Source organism: Schistocerca americana, chromosome 2 (genome assembly GCF_021461395.2).
Source record: "Schistocerca americana isolate TAMUIC-IGC-003095 chromosome 2, iqSchAmer2.1, whole genome shotgun sequence".
Lineage (NCBI taxonomy): Eukaryota > Metazoa > Arthropoda > Insecta > Orthoptera > Acrididae > Schistocerca > Schistocerca americana.
The window spans coordinates 338,878,770-338,900,277 of NC_060120.1; the positions used below are offsets into that span (position 1 = coordinate 338,878,770).

General features: G+C 36.7%; 1 protein-coding gene across 3 annotated transcripts in view; it reads left to right on the forward strand.

Annotated features, from left to right (window-relative positions):
- LOC124595654 (nucleolar MIF4G domain-containing protein 1-like) overlaps positions 1-21,508 on the forward strand; it is a 122,477-nt gene that overhangs the window by 42,357 nt on the left and 58,612 nt on the right. For all 3 annotated transcript variants that reach the window (XM_047134495.1, XM_047134496.1, XM_047134497.1), the window contains exons 4-7: positions 2,850-3,012; positions 4,675-4,796; positions 15,043-15,236; positions 20,974-21,149. In XM_047134495.1, coding sequence (XP_046990451.1) covers positions 2,850-3,012; positions 4,675-4,796; positions 15,043-15,236; positions 20,974-21,149 — 655 coding nt within the window. The remainder of the gene's footprint in view (positions 1-2,849; positions 3,013-4,674; positions 4,797-15,042; positions 15,237-20,973; positions 21,150-21,508) is intronic.

Consider the following 21,508-nt stretch of genomic DNA (forward strand, 5'->3'; position numbering starts at 1 on the left):
CACATCTATGGCACAGTACCAAAAACTTTGCAGATACAACAATATAGCTATACCCTGATGCTTGGCTCAGTGTTCCAGTTGTCTCCCCACCTAATTGTGGTTGACATAAGAAATTTTGTGTTATTTCTGTACAGAATTTGTCCCATGTGTCAAGATTGTATTCATTGATTCAAAAATACTGTTAAATGTTATTGTCCAGTAAAAGCTTATGTTGGCCAGGCTCTTTGGACCTGTGACATGGTTGAATCTCTTCAATGATTAGCCGCTACAGCTCAGCTTCTTCCTTCTTTGTTTTTGTTTGTCTTTTGATTTGCTGTGGAATTATTTGCACAGGCCTCTAGTAATTATTACACTAAGCATAACCTGCTGCATACTGATAGTATTTTACTTGTGATGATTTTGTGCTTCTTTACTAAACTTGATTTGGACAGTGCTCCACACGAAATGGCATTGGATCACCTGATTGTCTTAGCTGTGGTTCTGTATCTTAAGTATACCTAAATTGTGGTGAAAGGGACCTCCCTGTGACAGTAAATACAAATCTTGCAGATATTTTTCTACAGCAAGAGTCTCTGCAAGAGGGCCAAGACCATCTGGTACATACTCTATCAAATAAGGATTGTGAGTTCATGCTGAAAACCCTGAATCCTGGATTGCTTCTGCCTAAAGATATTCATTGATGAGAAGATCCCTATGTGGCTGAGCCATGCCATCATGAAGAATAAAATCTCCACCTGTTGCATTAGCGTAAACATAAACATGTCACAAAGCATGTTATCTCTGCAGACATAAATAGCCACAGTGAAATGTAGGTCTTTGTGTCCACATAATAGTATGTTAATCCACACACTGATACTGCCTCTTTTGGAGGCACTCCTTTCACAGTTATTTGATGGATCACAACAGATCTCAATTTCTCTAATAATTGAAACATGGCTGATATAATATACATGCTTTATCAAGACCACACTTTTAAGCTCAACAAGTCTTTGTACAGTGCATGACCCACTTTTGAAGTGAATGAACAGTCTTCCATTGACTTGCAGTCAAGTGTACATGATAATTTACTCTTGTGATGAGTAGTGAGAGCTACATATGTGACTGATCAGGACACACATCCAATCATCATGAAGCATTCTGTATACAGTACTTGATGATATTCCCCCATGATTATTGCACGAAGAACAGGACATTGTCTAGTAGTGAAGTGGTCTAAATCAAGACAGCCCTACATATATACCATATTCAGAAAGCCCTACGTACACAATATTTCAAGAGAGAACATTGCAATGGCGAGAGTAAGAAGTTGGACCTTCTCAATGCTGAATATGTGATTACAAATTGTTACAACATTCTACAAACAACAGTGGGGTTAACATTTAACTACGTGGCCATTTCTGGCCGAATTCAATCTGTTACTAATTTGTCGAAACACACTGTGTTCATTTATGTTCCATAGGTGCGATCGTGGAGCAGACTCTTCAGCGATATGGAACTAATCAAACACTGCATTAACAAAGACGAATGGCTGTCTGAAACTAATAATGTAGGCTGCATTAACAGTTATATGTCAGTAAACTATACCTGTGCTAATATATGATATATTTTATCATCAAATGTCATTTGACACATGCAGCTAGATTAAGGCTGCTGCTAGACTTTTCCGTATGTTAAGCTCTTCACGTCCTGTTGTACCTGCAAGTTTTGTAATGTTAAGTATCCATCTTACATTAGGTTGTCAGCTTGGTCTTTTCTTGTCTCTGGAAATCTAGCTAAAAAGTTTTAGGTACATCTGCTGTCCATTCACTCAGTTACGTGTGCCACCAATCACCATTTTATTTTCAATTCGCTTAAATGTTTTCCACTCCAATCTTTCCCTGATCCACATTTTTTTTCTTTTTTTTCTGCCTTGCATAGTTATTGTCGACGTGGGTCAGTCCATCATTCTTTCAGTTTCCGAATGGATTTCTTAGTGAAAGCGCGTGTCTCACATCAAAACTGATTATTTACACTTAATTTACTGTGTATTCATTGGACTCTCAAATTTGACAATCATGGTTATTTTAACAAGAGTGCCCCAGACCATTTGTACTCTTTGCTATTTACCCAGTTGTGAGTTTCAACTGCCTCAACTTTTTTCGGTATGTTAATTTTACATTATTTTTGTCTTATTATTATTGATTTTCAGACCTATTTTCAAACTTACCCTAATGAACTATTCCTTACATTTTTTATGTTAATTTGCACTAGCACTAAATGGTACACTGTCATCAGCAAACCTAAGGTGATTTAAATGTGATCCATCAATACACTAGTGTACTTTTTCATCTTAAAACCTTAAGTGATGTTAATGCTGTGAAAAGATTTGTACAACACAGGAGCATCTGACATGAATATGTACACCCCGTAGCACAATTTTTAGAGATGATGATGTAATTAATATTATAATATGATGACTGTGTATTATTCATCATTTTATCACCTGATGATGATGATGATTGTATATTTCACCTAATGCAGTACTGTGAATACTTTTTTGAACCTGATCGTGGCAAGACAACTGAAACTGGTTCAATAATTAAGTATTTTATGAGCCGCTCAAGGTGATAATATGATATTTTTCAAATATTTAAGAGCTGTGAGGCATCACCTCCTGAAAATGTATTATGAACTGTTGTGATTACAGCCTGTTAAATAAAACTTACTTGATTTTCTAGCCGCTTGTGCACAGATAAAAAATAGCATTTTCACATTTCCGGTTGTGAAAATGTCATCAGTGTAAATTACGAACATACCTAATTATTTTTTTCATCTGTTAATTAGGTTCCCTTGTATTACGTTTGTTTCAGGTGGAGCAGTTGTATATGAGTAACAGCAGACATGACATGAATAAAATTTTATCAGAATTGCTGATGGAATCACTTGTAGTACCAGTAAGGACACCTGAAAGACTGATTATGGAACATGCATTGCTTGTTGCTGTTTTGCATAGCAATGTGGATACTGAAGTAGGTACGTTTCATTGTCCAACTTCTGCATATATCTGTGGATTGTTTTGAAAATATCGTCTTGCTGTCTCTCTCTCTGTGTGTGTGTGTGTGTGTGTGTGTGTGTGTGTGTGTGTGTGTGTGTTTTTATATATATATATATATATATATATATATATATATATATATATATATATATATATATATGTGTGTGTGTATATATATAAACTCAAGTGGGTAATGATCTTATTTCTCTTTCTTTCCGTCAACATTTTTAGAAAGTGCATACATTTGTTAAATTTCACTTACTGGAAATATTGCTTGAAAGATATAGGATATGTTATCGTGAATTACATTTTTTGATTCCATTAGTAGAAGACAATTACTTACTTTTTTCGTCGTCCTGTAGTTTGGTTCTGTAAAGTATTGGGTAATCTTTACTAAATATGATGTTGTTAAACACAGTATGTGAGATGGGATCTAAAAGCTCCTTTTTCTTCTGGGTGGAGTGGTAGTAGAGGTGTGTTCACCTTTGTGATGGTTCTACATATACTGTTTTGAATTAGTTGACCAACTGTCATCCATAGGTAGGTGTTAGGTCATAATACTTGTTTGTGCACTTGTTTTTCCCACGTCTGGCAATTTTGCTTCTACAGACATGACAGAACAGTGCACTAATATCAAATTCAGCTGAAAATATTCATTGCTTTGTGGATCTTATGAAAATCTCTTGCTACAAAAAGCACTTAGTGTATACTAGATGTTATGAAACAGACTCAAAACAAGGTGAAAAGCTTTATTTTAATATGTGAGACTCAATGTTAAAACAGTGTTGGTTTTCTTAGTTGTTAGTAATAGTCCATCATTAAATATGGTATCCAAGGTACCTCAGTTAAACAGCTTTATTACCTTCAAGTGCTGAAATTATTTCATAGGAAACTCCAGAATAATGGCCACATGAAGATGTTGAGCAGTTGCCCTCAGGAAGTATTTTGGAGTTTACACAACATGCTGCAGTCCCAAATCCCAGAGCTGTACGTCCAACTGATCCATTGAACAGTCATGCCTTTAGAAACTGTTTGCCTTAGTCAGTCAAGTGTTGGGACAAGTGCATTGACACTATTTTGAAAGTGAAAAAAGTTTTTATATGTTTTGTGAAATATAAAATATTTAATTGTAAAATTCCTGTTGCTTTTGAGTCCTCCCTCTTGTGAATTCTTTTGTGGCAGAAACAAGTTAACCCTTTCAACCTTTTCTATGTGGTACAACAGTTCATCATTTTGATGTAGCCATTTAGCCATTTTGACTGTTCCTATTCACTGGTGCACCACACAGTCAATCTGAACACAAGTGTAGTAAGAGGTGGCTGCATTAACTAAAACTGTTACATTCCTTAACTATTACAAATAAAATGACAAAACCTTCAAAGCAGAATAGTCATCTCATATTATGATCTAAGTAATTTCAGTCATTGTTAATTACTTTATTTTATTCTTTATGTTATTATACAAAAAATACACTGATTTTAACGTGCTCAACTGCTACCAAAATGCAATTTTTGGTTGCTGAGAGACAGACTGAGGGAAAAGGCATCGAGAGTAGGGAGTACTCTAATATTCTTTCGTGTATCATTATATTATTGTGAAACAGTTGAAAGTTTACTCATGTGGAGTCTTAATTCATGCAGGTATACACTTCTTGCAAGCAAGTGTAAAAAGGTTTCATGAACTGTGCAGTGAAATAAAGGATACTGAAGACAAACAACTTGACAATATAGTGCTAATAATATCTCATCTGTACAACTTTAAGGTAAGTGGAATATTTTGGAATAATTGTTGAATGTTCCTCCTTTGATCTGTTGGATTTTTTAAGGAACTGTTGTGCAAACAGTATCTGTCATTAACTTTTCCAGTAATTTCAGACTTAGACCGACACACAGAGGATCTGTGAGATGAATATTTTTATGTTTCTAGCCGAACTGACTTATCCTCATTAGACACAGTATTTTGACAACTGACCCACTCATCATCTTCAGGTACTCTGAGCAGTAGCCTTCTGTGTGCTTGCTACCTGTACTCCGACCAGTTGTGAGATATTGAGTTGTGTCAACTGAATTTAACATCAGGTTACCACTGTGCCTTCTGATAGACATCATTTTTCCTGTATCCACTCCATTATTCTGAGAAATGCAGAGTTCCTCAGAATTTGGTGTCTCTAACAAATGATTCCTGAGAGCTTAATAGATGAGTTCCCAAACCTTGTTCAAATTGAGGCCTTTGCTCCTGTTTGTAAGGTTTTCAGATATCTTTATTTTGATGGCTTCCTTAATTGTGCTGCTGTGGAACATTGGAGCCTGTGCCATAATATTGGTTGTACCTTATTTCAGTATACCAAGCAGTGCTCAGTTCCAGCTGATTTTCTGCAGTGTTGCTGACATTCGTTACACCTCTCAGACTGTTTTGATTGATTGGTTAGTGAACCTACATCTTCTTTATTGCATAGCCAATTTTCCTTGATGAGAGTGAAAGGCCATTGGATGCTCTCTCTCTCTTCCCCCCCCCCACCCCCCCCCCCCACCCCCACCCCCACCCCCACCCCCACCCCCACCTCCTCAACAATTCTTTGGAAAACCATTTGTAGTTGTTATTGTTCTTTGACAAATCGGTCCTTGTCTATCCTTACCACAGCACTTCGTTTTGATGACTGGCAACAGAGGTGTAAAGGTAAATACTGGTGTGTGTGGATCTTCTGTACTCAATGACCAAGGGATCTATCTACTCTTCTACATCTACAACCCATACAACTCTAAGGTAGGGTGTACATTTAATACATTGAGGACAGCAAGCCAGCTTTCTTTTTCATGTTCCATCATGAATTTTATATTAGGATAAATAAGTCTGAGTGTTCCATGAAGTTATGATGTTTTCCATTCCATGTGGCAATACCACAAACATGTGTACATACGTATTAGTAGAAATTTGTGAGCTTGCAATTTGTAGGTTTTAGTACCTTTACTTACAAATATTCCATGCAGATGTTTGCTACATCATTTGATAACTGACTATCCATTGCTGTCCTATCTCTGATAATATACATACTGACTTTAGAGCCTGAATGAAGAGATCAGTAATTACCAAATGTTTTACCCATTAGTTGCATGGATTCCGAAAGTAGGACTCTAGCATAGAGGGAGGCCATATTGAAACTGACCATATCTATGTCTTGGATGTTGTAAGTAACTGATTTGGTACAAAAAATCAGCGAAGTTGTGAATGTGATGTTCACACTTCCCCTCATTTCGGCTGGGAATGTACTTAATGTATTTTACCAACATGTTGTGTCCATACTCCAGTGCTACTAACTGTTAGTTGTAACGGAATACCTTCCTTGTGTACCTAAAGATGGCTATTTAATTGTGTTGGGAGACATTAATGGCGTTATGAGGCATGCCTAATGCACTGAGAAGGCTTATTACCTTATTTTCAATTGAGGCTGAGAAAGAAAGAGAAAATCAACTATCACTTTTCTAAACTTTGCTGGCTAAGACTCCATAACTATGGCAACCATGCATTTCACTCCCGCAGTAGAATATATAAGGTCCAATGTGTGATATTAAAGATGACGTGGGCCCCTGGAAACTAATTTGTAGTCCTATTGCATTTTGCACAAATGTACTACTTACTTTCTGGTCAGTGCTACACTCCTTGCAGAATCGTGGTTTCCTTTGTCACCTGCCTCCATTCTTTTCTGTCCATGCTTTTTTTTTTCATTTCCTGACTCCTATTGCTTTGAGGTTCTCCTCCATATCTTCAAACCACCATTTCCTGGATCTTTTTCATCTCTGTCTCCCTTTGGGGTTTTCTATAAACACTTTCTTAACATTTGAAGTTCTGACATTCTCTGTACATGTCCAGTCCGTCGTCTTATTCTTCGTTGCTTCATTTTCACTACAATATTCATCTGTCCAAAAAGTGTCTTTAGTTCTGTGTTTGTCCTTATTCTCCAGCTTCCTTCTTCTTTCACCATCCCAACCATTTTTCTCAAAATCTTCCTTTCCCATATCAGTAACTAGCTTTCCTCTTTTATGGTAACCTTCTAATCCATGAATTACTAGGTCTTAAAACAGTCAAATGTAATTGGTGTTTTCCCCTACAGACATTTCTGGATTTGAATATATTCTGTAGGGAATAGTAACATTGGTTTCCATGCGCTATCCTTCCTTGAATTTCTGCTGCTGTCCTCATATCATCTGTTGTTATTGAGGTATTTAAACTTTTCCAGTATTTGGTACTATTTCCAGTTTACTTTTATTAAAGTCTGTTCTCTATCCCCACCAAGATCTCCCACCATCATATACCTTGTTTTTCCTTTATTTGTATACAGTCCTAACTTTCGCACTAATCCTTCTAATGCAGTGTAATTATTCTTCAAAGCTCTGATATTCCTTGCAATTAATGCAATGTCATCAGTGTATGCCACCACCTGGACCTGCTGGCTCAATATTGATCCCTCTGGGTTTATTGGCATTTGTCAAATTATCTCCTGTAGTGCTAACTTAAAGAGTAGTGCATAGGTCACATCCCTCTGCCACAGCTCCCTTCCCACATGGAACTCTCCTGACAACTCTTCCTCTATTCTGACCTTGCAAACTGTTGCTTTCTTTGTAATTGTGGTCAACTTCACTAATTTTTGTGGGATTCTAAAATTGTTCATACTTTGGAGGATCTTACTCCTGTGTGGGCTGTTGTATGCTTGTTTACAATCAATGTACAACTGATAAAGTTGCTTGTTGTATTCATAAAATTTCTCTAGCACTTGTCTCAATAAAAATATCTGGTCTATTATGGACCAATTTCTCCTAAATCCAGAGTGATAATCCCCCACTATCATTTCCACACAGCATTCTAGCCAAGAGGCTAAAATCTTGCTGATCACCTTTCAAGTTGTATCTAGGAAATAATCCTGTAGTAACTGCTGCACTCTGCCCTATTCTCTTTCTTATGTAATGAACAGATTATACTCGAGCTCCAATCCTTAAGGCACATGTCCACTAGGAAGTAAATTTTTGCAAATCACTTGCAGGAGCTGCTTCTGCAAGTCACTTGACATGGACACACCCTCAGCAAGTCAATATCTGCAAGTTCTATGTACTTGCTTCCACAAGTTAGTGGAAACAGTTGCCTGCATGTTGCTGTGAGTACCTGCCAAACTTGACAGTTGCTGGAAGTTCAGTATTGGTATGACAGTGTGATTGTCAAAACAAGGTGGCACAAGGACTGAACCAATGTACTGTGGGAACCCATAAACATATATATTTGCCCACCGCCAGCCAAGTAAGAGCGAAAAAATTAATCAATTACTTGGTTTCACCAGAAGGAAATGAAGAGTGCCAGTAGAGACCTCTAAATTTTAGCTAATTTTTAATTGTAGTGTAAACATAAATGCATTATGTTTGTAGTAAATAATGTTTGCAAAAATCGAAAATAATTAAAAGGCGATCTCTCGGTGATCTAGCTTCCAGCATTTTTGTATACTGTTTTCAAATGCATTACGTCTGTAATAAAAGAAATAAATATTGTTTGCAAAAGTTGAAGAACAATTAACAGGTGATCTCTTGGTGATACAGTTTGCAGGATTTTTGTATGCTGGTTTCAGACATTTTATTGTAGAATTGACAAGAGGTTTTCAAAAATTGCATGTGACATTCTCATAAAGTTTTTAATCGGAGCAAAGTCCTGTAATTTTCATTAGTTCAGTAATGTCTCTTGATAAATATGTACACCTCTGTACTCATTTCTTCACTCAAACATTTATCTTTTCTTAACTTTTTGATTTTCATCGTGATTTTCCTTCAATAATAATGCTGCAACAATGATGGTGACTGCTCTGGTTTTTGGCATGTCACTGTAAACATTCACTTGCCAATCTCATGACATGTCTCTAGTGGAAACACTTCTGCAAATACTTGCAACAAGCTACTGAAATTAACTTGCCCAAGTGACTTGCAGAAGTAAACTTGCGCAAGTTTTTGTTCTAATGTAAAACAGCTCAGCAAGTGCTTGCAGTAGTTATTTCAGAAGTTACTTGCTAGTAGATGTGTACCTTTAGGCATTTTTTTCCCCTTTATGTACATTTTTTGGTTATTTCATTAACAGCTGTTTCTATTGTCTATCACCCCAATTTTAATAATTTGCCATCAGGTGCCACCTTCTCCTGCTGTTTTATTATTCTTTAAGTTTTTATTGCATTCTTCACTTCCTTGAAGTCTAGAGGTTTGACTTCCTGCTCCTCCACTTCTGATTTTAATTCCAATTCCAAATTCAGTTACTCCCCTTCATCATTCTAGGTCTCATCTCTGTTCACCCCTCCCTTTTCCATCAGTAACTCAGCAAAATACTCTTCCCATTGCCCTTGCTTTTGTGTCCAATTAGGATTCCACTTTAATCATTATGTGGTTGGAATCCTCTTTTCTTTCTTCATTTCTCTAGATCTTTCGTAGCTCATTATCATCCCACATTTTGTCCAACTGCTCTACCTTCTTCATCTCGTACTGCCAATTCTTCATCTTGCATAACTTTTCCACTCTTTTGCTCTTCTCTCAGTAGTCTTTCATCACTAATCTTGTTTTGCTTTGCAGCATTCTTTATCTTGCAACATTTCTCTCTTGGATTATCAGTGAGCATTCCTCATTGAACCATTTCATTGCCCTCTGGTGTTCTACCCTCCCAAGTAGTTTTTCTGTGGCTATACTGATGGCTGTTTCCAGTGCCCCCCATTTAGTTTTTGCATGCCCTTCTTTTCATATGCTGTTTCTTGTGTTGATCCTTTCTTTTAATTTCTACGTGTATTCTTCCTTCTTTTCTTAGATTTGGATACTTTTTATATAATGTTTTGCTTTTCCCATACCCTTTTTGTTTCTTGCCATATATATGTTCTTGCTATATCTGATCTGCACTATGTAATGCTCTGTGTCTCCATCTATCCATCTACAGCTACTAACTTCCATAATGTCTGATCCATGCTGTTTATGAATAATTACATGGTCTACCTGGTTTCTTGTAACTCCATGTGCACTTCTTAATATCTTTCCATGGATGCCACGTGCTTTTAATCATCATCTCCTTGCATTGGTGAAGTCTGTCAGCCCTAGTCTATTATCATTACTGACTTTATACAGGCTTTCTTGCCCTACTATGCTGCTATACATATTTTTATTTCCCTGTTTCTGCATTCATGTACCAAGGATCATTTTTGCATTATGCCATTGAACTTTGCTGACTTCCTCCTCCAGTTTGGAGTAAAATGCATCTTTCTCATCTTTGTCTGATTCCTCTGTAGGGGCATAGGCACACATCATTGTAATATTGATAAATTTTGCCCTAACTCTCAAAGAATACGACCTGTTGCTAAGTACTGTAAAAGTAATTACATTTGTCTTCATTGAATTATGTATAAGAAAGCCAGTACTGTGATGGTCTGTATCCCCTCTGCTGTACATCAATATATGTTTTGCCAGTGCAATCATTCCCTGTCCTTTCCATCACATTTCTTGTAGTGCAGCTCTTTTCACTCTGTAATTATCCATCTTGTCTCTAATTTATTTCAGTTTGCCAGGTCTCTTGAGTGTCCTGACATTCCAGGTGGCTCTCATGATATCCATTTTCCTTCTTGTTAACCTTTTTCTTTGTTGTGTCATCATCATCATGCAATCCATATCCTTCTGAGGCCTATGCATGGTATCTGTGACAGTTCCATTTTATGAAGTGGAGTTGTTAGCCCCATGCCCAGCCCACGAGCTGGAGGACCAGGATTTTCCATTGGGGATTACTGCCCTAGGGAGGTTGGCTTCCCTTCATCTAAAGAGCCGCCCTCCATGCCCTACATGAGACATGATTCATCTGACTCCTCTGTTGAGGAGTGTCTTGCTGGGTGACCCTGCTAGCAGTTATGCTACCGCCGACACAGCCCTCGAGTTTGCTGGTGCATGCAGACTGTCTCACCTGACACTGAGAGTGCCTTTAATAAGAGTATGTCTCATGGCGTGTCCTAAATGGGACAGAAAATCAGAAAATTCGAAAGGTGCAAGGAATGTCAGCAGCACAGCTGATTTAAACAGCCAAGCAAGTTATGTTTCACCAAGCACTGTTTAGAATATAATCACTGGATGAAATATGATACATGCAGTATCATGTCAAAATCTCCATGTTTGTGGTACAGCATGTTTAAAGAGTCCGTCAGTATAAGAATGCTGGGAAACCTCGTAAAAAGTCAATAAATTTTATTTAAGGAACACTTGAGACCTACTACTTAGTTCATGAAGATATTGCTGATCATCCTACTGATCAGACCTGGAAAATGCTGAGGAGATTTGTGTTTAATGGCGAATACATACCAAAGAGGGCAGAACACAGTGGTAGTTAAACTTGGCTATAAAGCAGTGTGACATGGTAGTCAAACTTGGCTATAAAAAGCAATGTGACACCAGCAATATGTCACAGACTGATTAGAGTCTATGCAGTTTGCACTTGTAACACCAATGCTTGGAGCACTCAAAGAAGGCAACCAGGTCAACTGCAAAAATGTGTGTGCAAATTAAAATTGTCATCTCAGCAAGAAATCCAAGAATATACCATCAATTAATCACTCTGAGAAAGCATAAGAAATCACAACTTTCTGTACTGTTCTTCTTATTCCTGTAGTAATAAGTGATTTGACTGTGAAAATAGACAGTGGTGGTACATGGTTGACAGGTTCTTTGTGCATGGAATCTTAATAAGGCATCAAATGGGTATGTTACGAATGTCTTTACACTCTGCCACTTAGTAATTATTATCTTTTCTTTTGCCTACATGTAATTAAAATTGTAAAATTCCTAAAATTTATTTTTACCGCATCCATCTGTAATGTAATAAACATAGTGACACAGCCTATAATTGTGACATTTACCCTTTCCAAAGAAACTCTGTAGGTATTTGTGCATTATACTGAGCATATACTTACTTTAAACAGTGTAGAGTGATATGTGTATCCTGGATGAATTGTAATGTAAATCCCATTGATGAAAGTTACAAAAATATTATCCTCAAATTTTATTCTTTTTGAAAGTTCATATTAAAATTCCATGTGTTGGCATAAACTGCTAATAGTTCTAGGATAGATAATGAGATGTGTTTTGTTGAATATAGAACATTAAATTCCATCTGTTAAAATTTGCCTGTCTCTCTTCCATTTTGGCCAAGTTTGAGAAAGGAGGGTGTGGTTCCTCCTTTACAGTGTCCTATACATGAAAATTCCACCTTCCCCTGTATGAGTTATTAGTGCCAACAGCTACTGTTAACAAAATTATAGGGTGTTATAACAGGGCAATCAGAGTGTGTTGAGCAGGATGGTAAACTGATAATTTTTCATGATGTAACCTATGTCCAGCAATTAATGGTCTCATTGGCCAGAGTCAGTGGTCGTGTATGTGTCAGTTGTGCTTGTGTCAGTGTCTGTGTGTGTGTGTGTGTGTGTGTGTGTGTGTGTTTTCTACTTTAGAAGAAGGCCTTTGGTGGAAGGATCAAATATATAGCTATCTTTTTGTTGCACCTGTCTGTGACTCAACATCTCCTCTGCATGGTGTGTACCAATCTATCCTTGTCATAATATTGTCGAAATTAATGGTTTGTATGCTGTGAGATGCAAAATTAGAGAATGATTCAGATATGGTCATGGAGCACTGCTCAGAATTTTGTGAAAATATATCACAAGTGTTACACTGTGCAGTAGGGTACAAGAGGGGTTTAAACTTTTGACCTCCAAGTTGATTGCATGACTCCAATTTGATTGCAGGAGACTTTGTGGCCATATTAAAATTTTAAGTCTTTTTAAGATGGAAAAACATTTAAAAAGCTACCCAATGAAAGTTGAAATATATGAGGTTCTCCAATATAGATGGAAGCATACAGGCGACGAGTATTAACTGAAAGACGCAAGATGAACGAACAGCTTGTTGAATAATTTTGTTCTGTGTAACATTTGTCATTTGCATGTTTATACTGGATACATATCATCATCTTACAAAAATACACTGATATTTGTGAAAATTGCAACCTACAGAAGGAAGGCCTGAATGATTCCAAACTTGGAGAATGCATTCAATAATGTGATTAAAATTGCAAACAGATGGTGTACACACAATCTCAGCTGCATCCTATCTCATATGACTGGAAAGATAGCTTGCACCAAACTTGGGAAGTGAAAAACTGTCAAATGAAGTGTAAATGTGAAAAAAGAAGTGCCAGTATGCCTCACCATTGTAACTATGGGTATTATCACCATGTGAGCGAGCTTGGAAAAGGAGAATGATTGCTCACTGGCAAATGGGTTTCCAAACTTTTATCATTTGGGCTCATGTTGGGGATGCTATTTTGACAGAGATATGTGTGGAGTTGGTGGATGGAAGAAAGCAACAAATATGCCATTTTTTTCTGGATGGCCGTAAAGGATCTAACAGCTTTGTCCACTGTGTTATTTTGATGCTGGGGAACTGCATTGATGGTAAAAATGTCTGTCTTGGTTATGTAATGCTGACAGCTTCAGGCCACATTACTGTAACATGGTTCTTTGCATCAGTTGCCATGGGATAAAAACCACAAATGTCTTGTAGTGCAATGGCTGTGAGAATACCATCGCTGGTGGGTTGACTGCCAAATGGAGAATTGTTGGATGGCCTCTACTTCTGCGTGCTCTAAAATAATGGCTGCTGATGCTTTGGTTGCTAAAGTGGTATATAATCTGGCAGTTTGCATTAGTTGACAGCCTCTAATTATGATGATTTGGATCACTGTTGGATTCAACATGTGCCCTTTATTTCTATGTCTCGAAGGCAGTTTGAACAACAGCCACTATGCAGAGGTGGGTTTTTGGAGACTGAGATACTGTCCTTTGTCTGGGCAACTACAGAATTCATATTGCAGCTGGACATATGTATTGGACAATAAACAAAATGTCTGCAAAGAATGGTAGGTGCCACTACATCCCTTAGCTGATTGTTTGACTACCATATAATTCATTGATCATGTCTGGGATATTGTTGCTCAGCATCTTGTTTGTCACGGTCATCCTGCAAACATTGATTTTGCGATGTGGGCTCATAAGGGGCCCTACAGGGTGGCCCTCTCCTGTTTTCATCATGCTCATAGAATTTGGAGGTCAGTGCCCAGGCATCAATGTCCTGAAACAATATGACACAGTTCTCAAAAATACTAAAAAAGTCTCCTTTGAAGATCAGAAGATTTAGGAGCACTGTTAAGCAAAATGTGTATTATGAACAAATCTGTTGATAGCTCAGCATCTAGTGTAATCATACGGCTGCTGGTTCAAATCTTGTGTAAGTAACTTTTTACTTTTCTAAAAATTTTATATTTATTGACAAATGAAAATGTTAATTAACTGTATGGACTTGTAATTTTTTAATAAAAATAACATGTTTTATAAGTACTGTCTGTATGAAAATATGAGTATTCATAAAAGGCGTCACTCATGTCTGTATCAAATTTTAATTTGTTTTCATATGACTAGTAATTAAAAATAAAAATGTCATCTTTATTAAAAATTATATTAGATGCAAATCATATGGGGGCATATTCTTCAGGAAGGTACTCAGACTCCCTTTGACAAACATTCCACTACAGTTAGAGGCTTGATGGCAGTAAATGAGGACTTCACTCCTTACTGAATTCTCCTACAAACTTGCTCATTTTTAGTGATTCTGGGTATCTAATCTGTGTCGTTAAGTGTGTTTGTCTGGCATGCATCCTTTTTAGTGTTGCAGGTTTCATAAATATAAGAGTATATGTAATTTGCCTTCCATATATTTATTTTTGTATTTACTCTTCCAAAGAAAAAACTTATTTTATGAAAGATTATTTACCCTTATCAGTAATTTGTCATTTATGTCAATTTTCCTGATGCTTTAGTTTTAACCTTGAATAGGTCACACTGTTTTACTATTATTATTATTATTATTATTATTGTTATTGAGTCATAACAACCTTATTTTATGTATTTCTAGGTCTTTGATTCTGTACTAATGTACGACATTCTGGAAGTTTTATCAGAGACATTTACTGAAAAAGAAATTGAACTTATTCTGATAATCTTAAAGAGTGTGGGATTCACACTTAGAAAAGATAATCCAATAGCTCTGAAAGAACTGATTTTGCGTCTCCAGCAGAAGGCGGGTTCATCAGAGCACCTCAGAGAAAAGTTAGTTGTCATTCTCACATAATACTGAGTAAAGCATTTATTTGAAATTCAGATTATTGTTATAATTATTCATATAATACACTGAATCTTAATTAATTTTAAAACTATTATAAAGGTAAAATTTGCAGTTACAGCTGCCTCTGTAAAAAACACTCTGCATCGAGTACGTAACATGTCTAGAGAGAGGGAGGCTGTTCACTGTAGCAATGAATCATTTTTATGTGTGACTGTGAATTACATTTACATTTTTTATAAATGTTCATTCCCTCTTTTGTAGATATAGAGAACGATCGTTGGATACAATAAACAAAGTGAAAATTTCAGTAAACTTCAGTTGTAGCAAATTGTTAAAGTGCTGGAGTTGCATAGGAAGAAAATCTTAGATGAAGAAAATGAGGTCACAGATCATTCTGAGCAAATATTATAACAACATCTACAGCAGACTATCTGATCCTTTTCTACATAATGATTATTGTTCTTCAAATACTTCGGAGCCACCAGAGAGAACATATTTAAATCTTCTACTTGAAATTCAGCCACTTAGGACTTAATCATTTCACAACTGAAGTTTAATACACACTGGTGCCTTGAATACATTTAGAGCCAAACAGTTTTTTAGGTATATTTTTGTAGTGATCAACAATTCAAAGATTGGTTTGATGCTACTCTCTATGTTTGTCCATTCTGTGCAGACCCCTTCATCTCTGCCTAACTGCCATGACCTAAATCCATTTGAAGCTGCTTACTGTAGAAATGCCTTTGCCTCTCTTCCCTATAAGGCTGCAGTCCACACTTATACTTCCAGAAAATATTTCCCTTCCCTTAAACTGATATTTGATGTCAACAAATTTCTCTTTTTTAGAAAAAAATTTCTTGCTATTGCCAGTCTGCTTTTTATATCCTCTTCACTTTTACCACCATCTGTTTTTTTGTTGTCCAAATAGCAAACCTTTACCATACTTTTAGACACTCATTTCCTAATTCCTCCAGCATCACCTGATTTAACTGGACTGCACATTATTACCAGTGTTTCAGATTTGTTGATGTTCATCTTTCCATCCACACCATTCAAATGATTTTCCTATTTCTTTTTCTGTCTCTGACAGAATGACAGTCTCGTCATCAAACCTTAAAGTTTTTTGTTTTCTTCTTCCTGAAACTAAATTCCCTTTCCAGATTTCTCCTTAGTTTCCTTCATTTCTTGCTGTATAGACTGAATAACATCGGGGGTAGGCTACAAGCCCAACTACTGCATTGCTTTCATGTTTGTTTGACTCCTGAAACTGCAGTTTGGTTTCTTTATTGCTGCCTCCATAATTGCAAAGAATCTGTTCCAGTCATCATTGACTAAAGCTTTTACTAAATCTAGAGAGGCTATAAATACAGCTTTGTCTTTCTTCGATTTATTTTCTGAGGTAAGTCACAGAGTCAGTGTTGCCTCACATGTCCTTACTTTTCTCCAGAATCCAAAGTGATCTTCTCCCAGGTTAGCTTCTACTCGCTTCTTCCATTCATCTATAGACAACTCATATTAGCATTTTGCTACCATGACTTATGAAACTGATGGTTTGGAAGTATTCACACTTGTCAGCTTGTGTCTTCCTTGACAAGAGAAATATTACATTCTTCATGAAGACTGAGGGTACTTCACCTGCATCATGCATCCCATATCCCAGCTGCAACAGTTTTGTCGTACTTGATCTTCCCAGGGATCTTAACAGTTGTAAGGTAATGCCATATACTCCAGAGACTCTGTTTTGAGTTAGGTCATTCAGTGCCCTGTGAAATTCGTCTTCCAGTATTCCAGCCCCCCACCCCCATCTACATCCCCCATCTCTTCTTCTTCCACTACCTTTTCACTTCCCGTCTATATAGTCTTTCTGCTTTTCAACATTACATTATTTGCAAAAACTGGTTTGCCAGCTGAGCTTTTAATGTTTCTTCCTATACACAGCATCTATGATTACTACATTCATACAAGCTTCTATAGTTATGCATTTGTCCTGTAACCATTCCTGATTTGCAATTTGCTCCTTATGTCAACCTAATTTTTTTAGATGCTTTTATTACCTTTTACCAGCATTATTTTCTACATTATTGCATTTTCTCCTTCCCCTAAATTTAATACATCTTGTATTATCCGTTGTCTTCTCAAAGCTGCCCATCTATCTCCTGTTGTATTTTTTTGCCTATTTCAGTCATTTGTTGCCTAATACTGCCTTTCAAATTCTCAACAATCTGATTGTTTCAAATTATCAAGGTCTTATCTCTCTAACTTTTTTATTTATGTGTTTTATTCTGCTTTAATCTGCAGTTTGTAACTGATAAATTATGAAGACTCCACATATGCTTGCAGTTTCCCCAGGTCTGTTCCATGTGTACAGTTTTCTTTTATGATTCTTAAATCAAGTGTTGTCAATGATCAAATTGCATTCTGTGGAAAATTCCACCATGCAGCTTCTATTTTTGTTTCTTTCCCCCTGTCTATTTTCTCCTACCACTTTTCCTTGTGTTCCTTTTCCTCTTATTGAATTCTGCCCCCTCCCCTCCAATTACACTAAAATTTTGTTCTTCCCTAATGAACTTAATAATTTCTTATATCTGTTCCCCCCTTCTTTTTTCAATCTCTTCTTCATCTGCAGAGATAGTAGGAATATGTATTATGTATTTGTACTATGGTGCTTGGTCATGACTGTGTGTCTCTCTTTGCTAAGAAAATCTTTTCATTATAGTGTTCCTAGTTGTTTACTCACATTCCGATTTTCTTGTTCATTGCTAGTTATTCCTGCAGTACCATATTTGATTTTGGATTGATAAAAATATACTTATCTGGCCAGAAATCCTCTTTTTCCTGTCACCACATTTCATTAATTTCTGTCATATCTGATTTCAGTATCATCATATTTCTTCATATCATGCAGCAGTATCCTATATGTTAATAAAGATAGCATCCCTTGGCTAAAATATTCTGGAGGCATAGTACCCCTTTCAGATCTCTGGCTGGAGACTGTTCAGGAGAAAATGTCATCCAGAAAAGACGCTAGATGGTCACTGTTAAGGCTTCACATTTACAAGGAAATCTAGTTTTATAGCTATAATAAAAAAAAATTATGTTGTTATTTTGTTAGTACCTATTAACATTCTTGGCTCTTATCTTGTACACATTTTCTGATAATTCACTTTTTCTAAATATTTAAAGCAATTTAAAAAACAAAAATTATGTTGTTTATTTTTCGGTCTCAGTTGCACAGAATCCTCATTTTTATGGTATGACTTGTTTTGTTTAGTATAGTTCCTGAATAGACATGACAGGTTGTTCAGACAGCTACAAATGATCAAATGTGATTGAAACTAGTCATACCATAAGAAGTGTGCAGTTGCAATGAAAAAATAAACAATATGAAAAAATTTAAAATATCAATGCAGCTGATAATTCTCTTGCACTGAATATATTGACTAGAGATTTGGAGCAGTGTCACCCAAGGGGTGTGTGGAGGGAAGCAAACACATTGTCAAGCAATGATTTTCAAACACCTTTTCATACACTCATTCAACAGGGGCAAGGTCTTCATCCAGAACACTAAACTTTCCCCTTATTTTACAATCTTTCCTAAATCCATTGTCTTGTTTTTCTGTCAGTATCTACTGAAGGCTAATAAGAGTTATACCATTAACTATGAATTTCAGCTACAGTATTTCCTTACAACTTAACAAGTGGAACTTCTGATTGAAATTACTAAATTTTGTTGTTTATTTTCACATACATTTAACTCATTGGTGTACAAACGATGATAATAATACAGGGTGATGTACAAAAAGCCAGCCCCGAGTACTAGACTGCTCATTGTTGCCCACCAATTGTCGTCTACTTTTTCAAAGCTTTTCCATCTGAGTTTTGTATTGTCAGTATGAAAGTCATTGTGACTTGATTAAGACGTATCTCAACAAGCTGTATGCACTTCAAGTAAAAATCACAATAGTGGAAGTGTACATGTCTGCTGGTTCATTTAAGAAAATGTGGGACATTTTTGCAAAGAGTCTCTGTATGTCAGTCTTTTTGGAGATGGTTGTGGGACTCAGCTGTTCGATACAGGATGTCAAATTAAATACCTTTCAGCTGCCTAGTTTCCAAACTTATTTATTTGGCTACCAGTTTCAACATTTTACTACGTCATCTTCAGGCCTCTGACAAACTTATAGGAAGATTCTACCTCATTTCTGATCAAAACAGGGACCAGCAGGGCTGGTATTAGTAGATTTTTTGCTGTAGTGATCACTTCATCCATCTTCTGCCGACTGTTCAGTTACTAATACCAGCATTGCTGGCCCCTGTTTTGATCAGAACTGAGGTAGAATCTTCTTACAAGTTGGTCAGGTCCTGAAGGTGGCATAGTGAGACACTTAAACTGTTAACCAAATAAAACAAGTTTGGAAACTAGATGGCCGAAAGGTGTTTAGTTTGACATCCTTTTTACAAAGAAATGTCCTAACATATCCATACCAGCAAAGAGCAGTATACAAGAGTTGATGACAAAGTAGCACACTAAAAGGTCAGTTGCAAATGGAAAAAGAATTGTGCCCTGTCCATTCGTACACCTGCTGTGAACATTGATATTCAAACACAAATAGTCCGGAGTCCAAAAGAATTTGACACGTAAATTGTCATAACAAGTGAATGTTTCACGTAGGTGTTGTCGAAGTGTTTTACCCCATGTAGGGATGGAGCCCTACAAAATAACATGTGTCCAACAACAGAAGGAGGAAGATATAGCAAAATATGTGCATTACTGCATGTGGCTATGTCAGTTGAGAGTGGAATGTTGGACCCACTGCTGTATTTCATGGGAGATGAAACCTGGTTTCATCTGACAGGACGTGTGAATTCCAGACCACAATTAACTGGTCAGCAAACAATCCCTACATGATTAATGAGGAACTGCTTCATGGTGAAATAATTGGAGTGTGGTGTGCTATGTCGGCAAGTTGGATTGAGGATCCCATACTTTTCAAAACAACATTAAAAACTGCTTTGTACATGCAGATGTCTGAGGAACTTTATGCACAGTTGACCCCTCATGAATGTACATATGCTTTCAACAAGATTGGGCAACCTGTCACGCTTCATGCGAGAGGACTGTGGCCACGACGTTCACTGGACCTAACTACTTGCGACTCTTATCTGTGGGACAGTCTAAAGGAAAAAGTGTAAACCAATAATGTCGGAAGACTTGAAGGACAATATTTGTAATGAAATTTTGACAATTGATGTGGCATAATTGTGCAAAGGATATGTTAACATGTGAGGGCACACACAAAAGTGCATTGAAGCCCAAGGAGGTCATTTTTCAGTGCCAAGTGTAATGTAATGTAAAAGACAAGATCAGTGCAGTAAATACAGACTTTTACATTAACTTGTTTGTTAGATCTTTACTATCTAATTATTACATGTTTATCTACTTGTTGTTCTATCTGCTTGTGGCAGACAACAATTAGTATGTAGCTGGCAAGCAGTCTGTACTTGGGGCCAATTTTTCATGCACCACCCTGTATAAGAGACCTTGGTTTTCTGCATACAAAAATATCTGTGGTTGCTGATGTATTAATGCAAGTTCATTTGTGTCACATTTTGTAGCCATTATCTCACTTTTGAGAGGTGCTCTTCATAATTCAAACATTGTGTTGCTAGATTGGTGCTTGATTCAACATTCTTATGGCATATATATTGCTTTTGTTTCAGCACCAGAGTGAAATTTATGTTAGATGTACTTTTGGCAATAAAGAACAACAATATGGCAAAAATTCCCAATTTTGACCCTACACATAGTGAGCACTTGAAGAAGTTGCTGAAGGGAATTCTTCACAAAGGAGCTTATGTTACAGAGGTGAAACTGACCCTGCAAGATTTATTGAAAGGTAAACAATTGATAAATATCTTTTATTTGGAATTAAATTGTATTATGAAGTGTTAGAAAGCATTAAGCAGCTGCCAGTCATGATGGCAATCTTATTGACTATCATTAGTTGCCAGCACTTTATTCACTGTGAAAGTGACTATTTCATGTTTTGCCTTTCAGCACTTTAAATTTGTTTTAGTGTATTCTCTTTCTTTCTGCTTAACCCTACAATTTCATCTTCATCTTAACTCTTTCCTGTACCTTCTCTTAGCTACGTGATATATGATCACACTGTGTTTATTGCATAGCTGCAGAGCGTAGGTTGGTCAATACTGCCTTTGTCATACAGGGACTCTTTTTAGTTGTTCCTGTGATCTA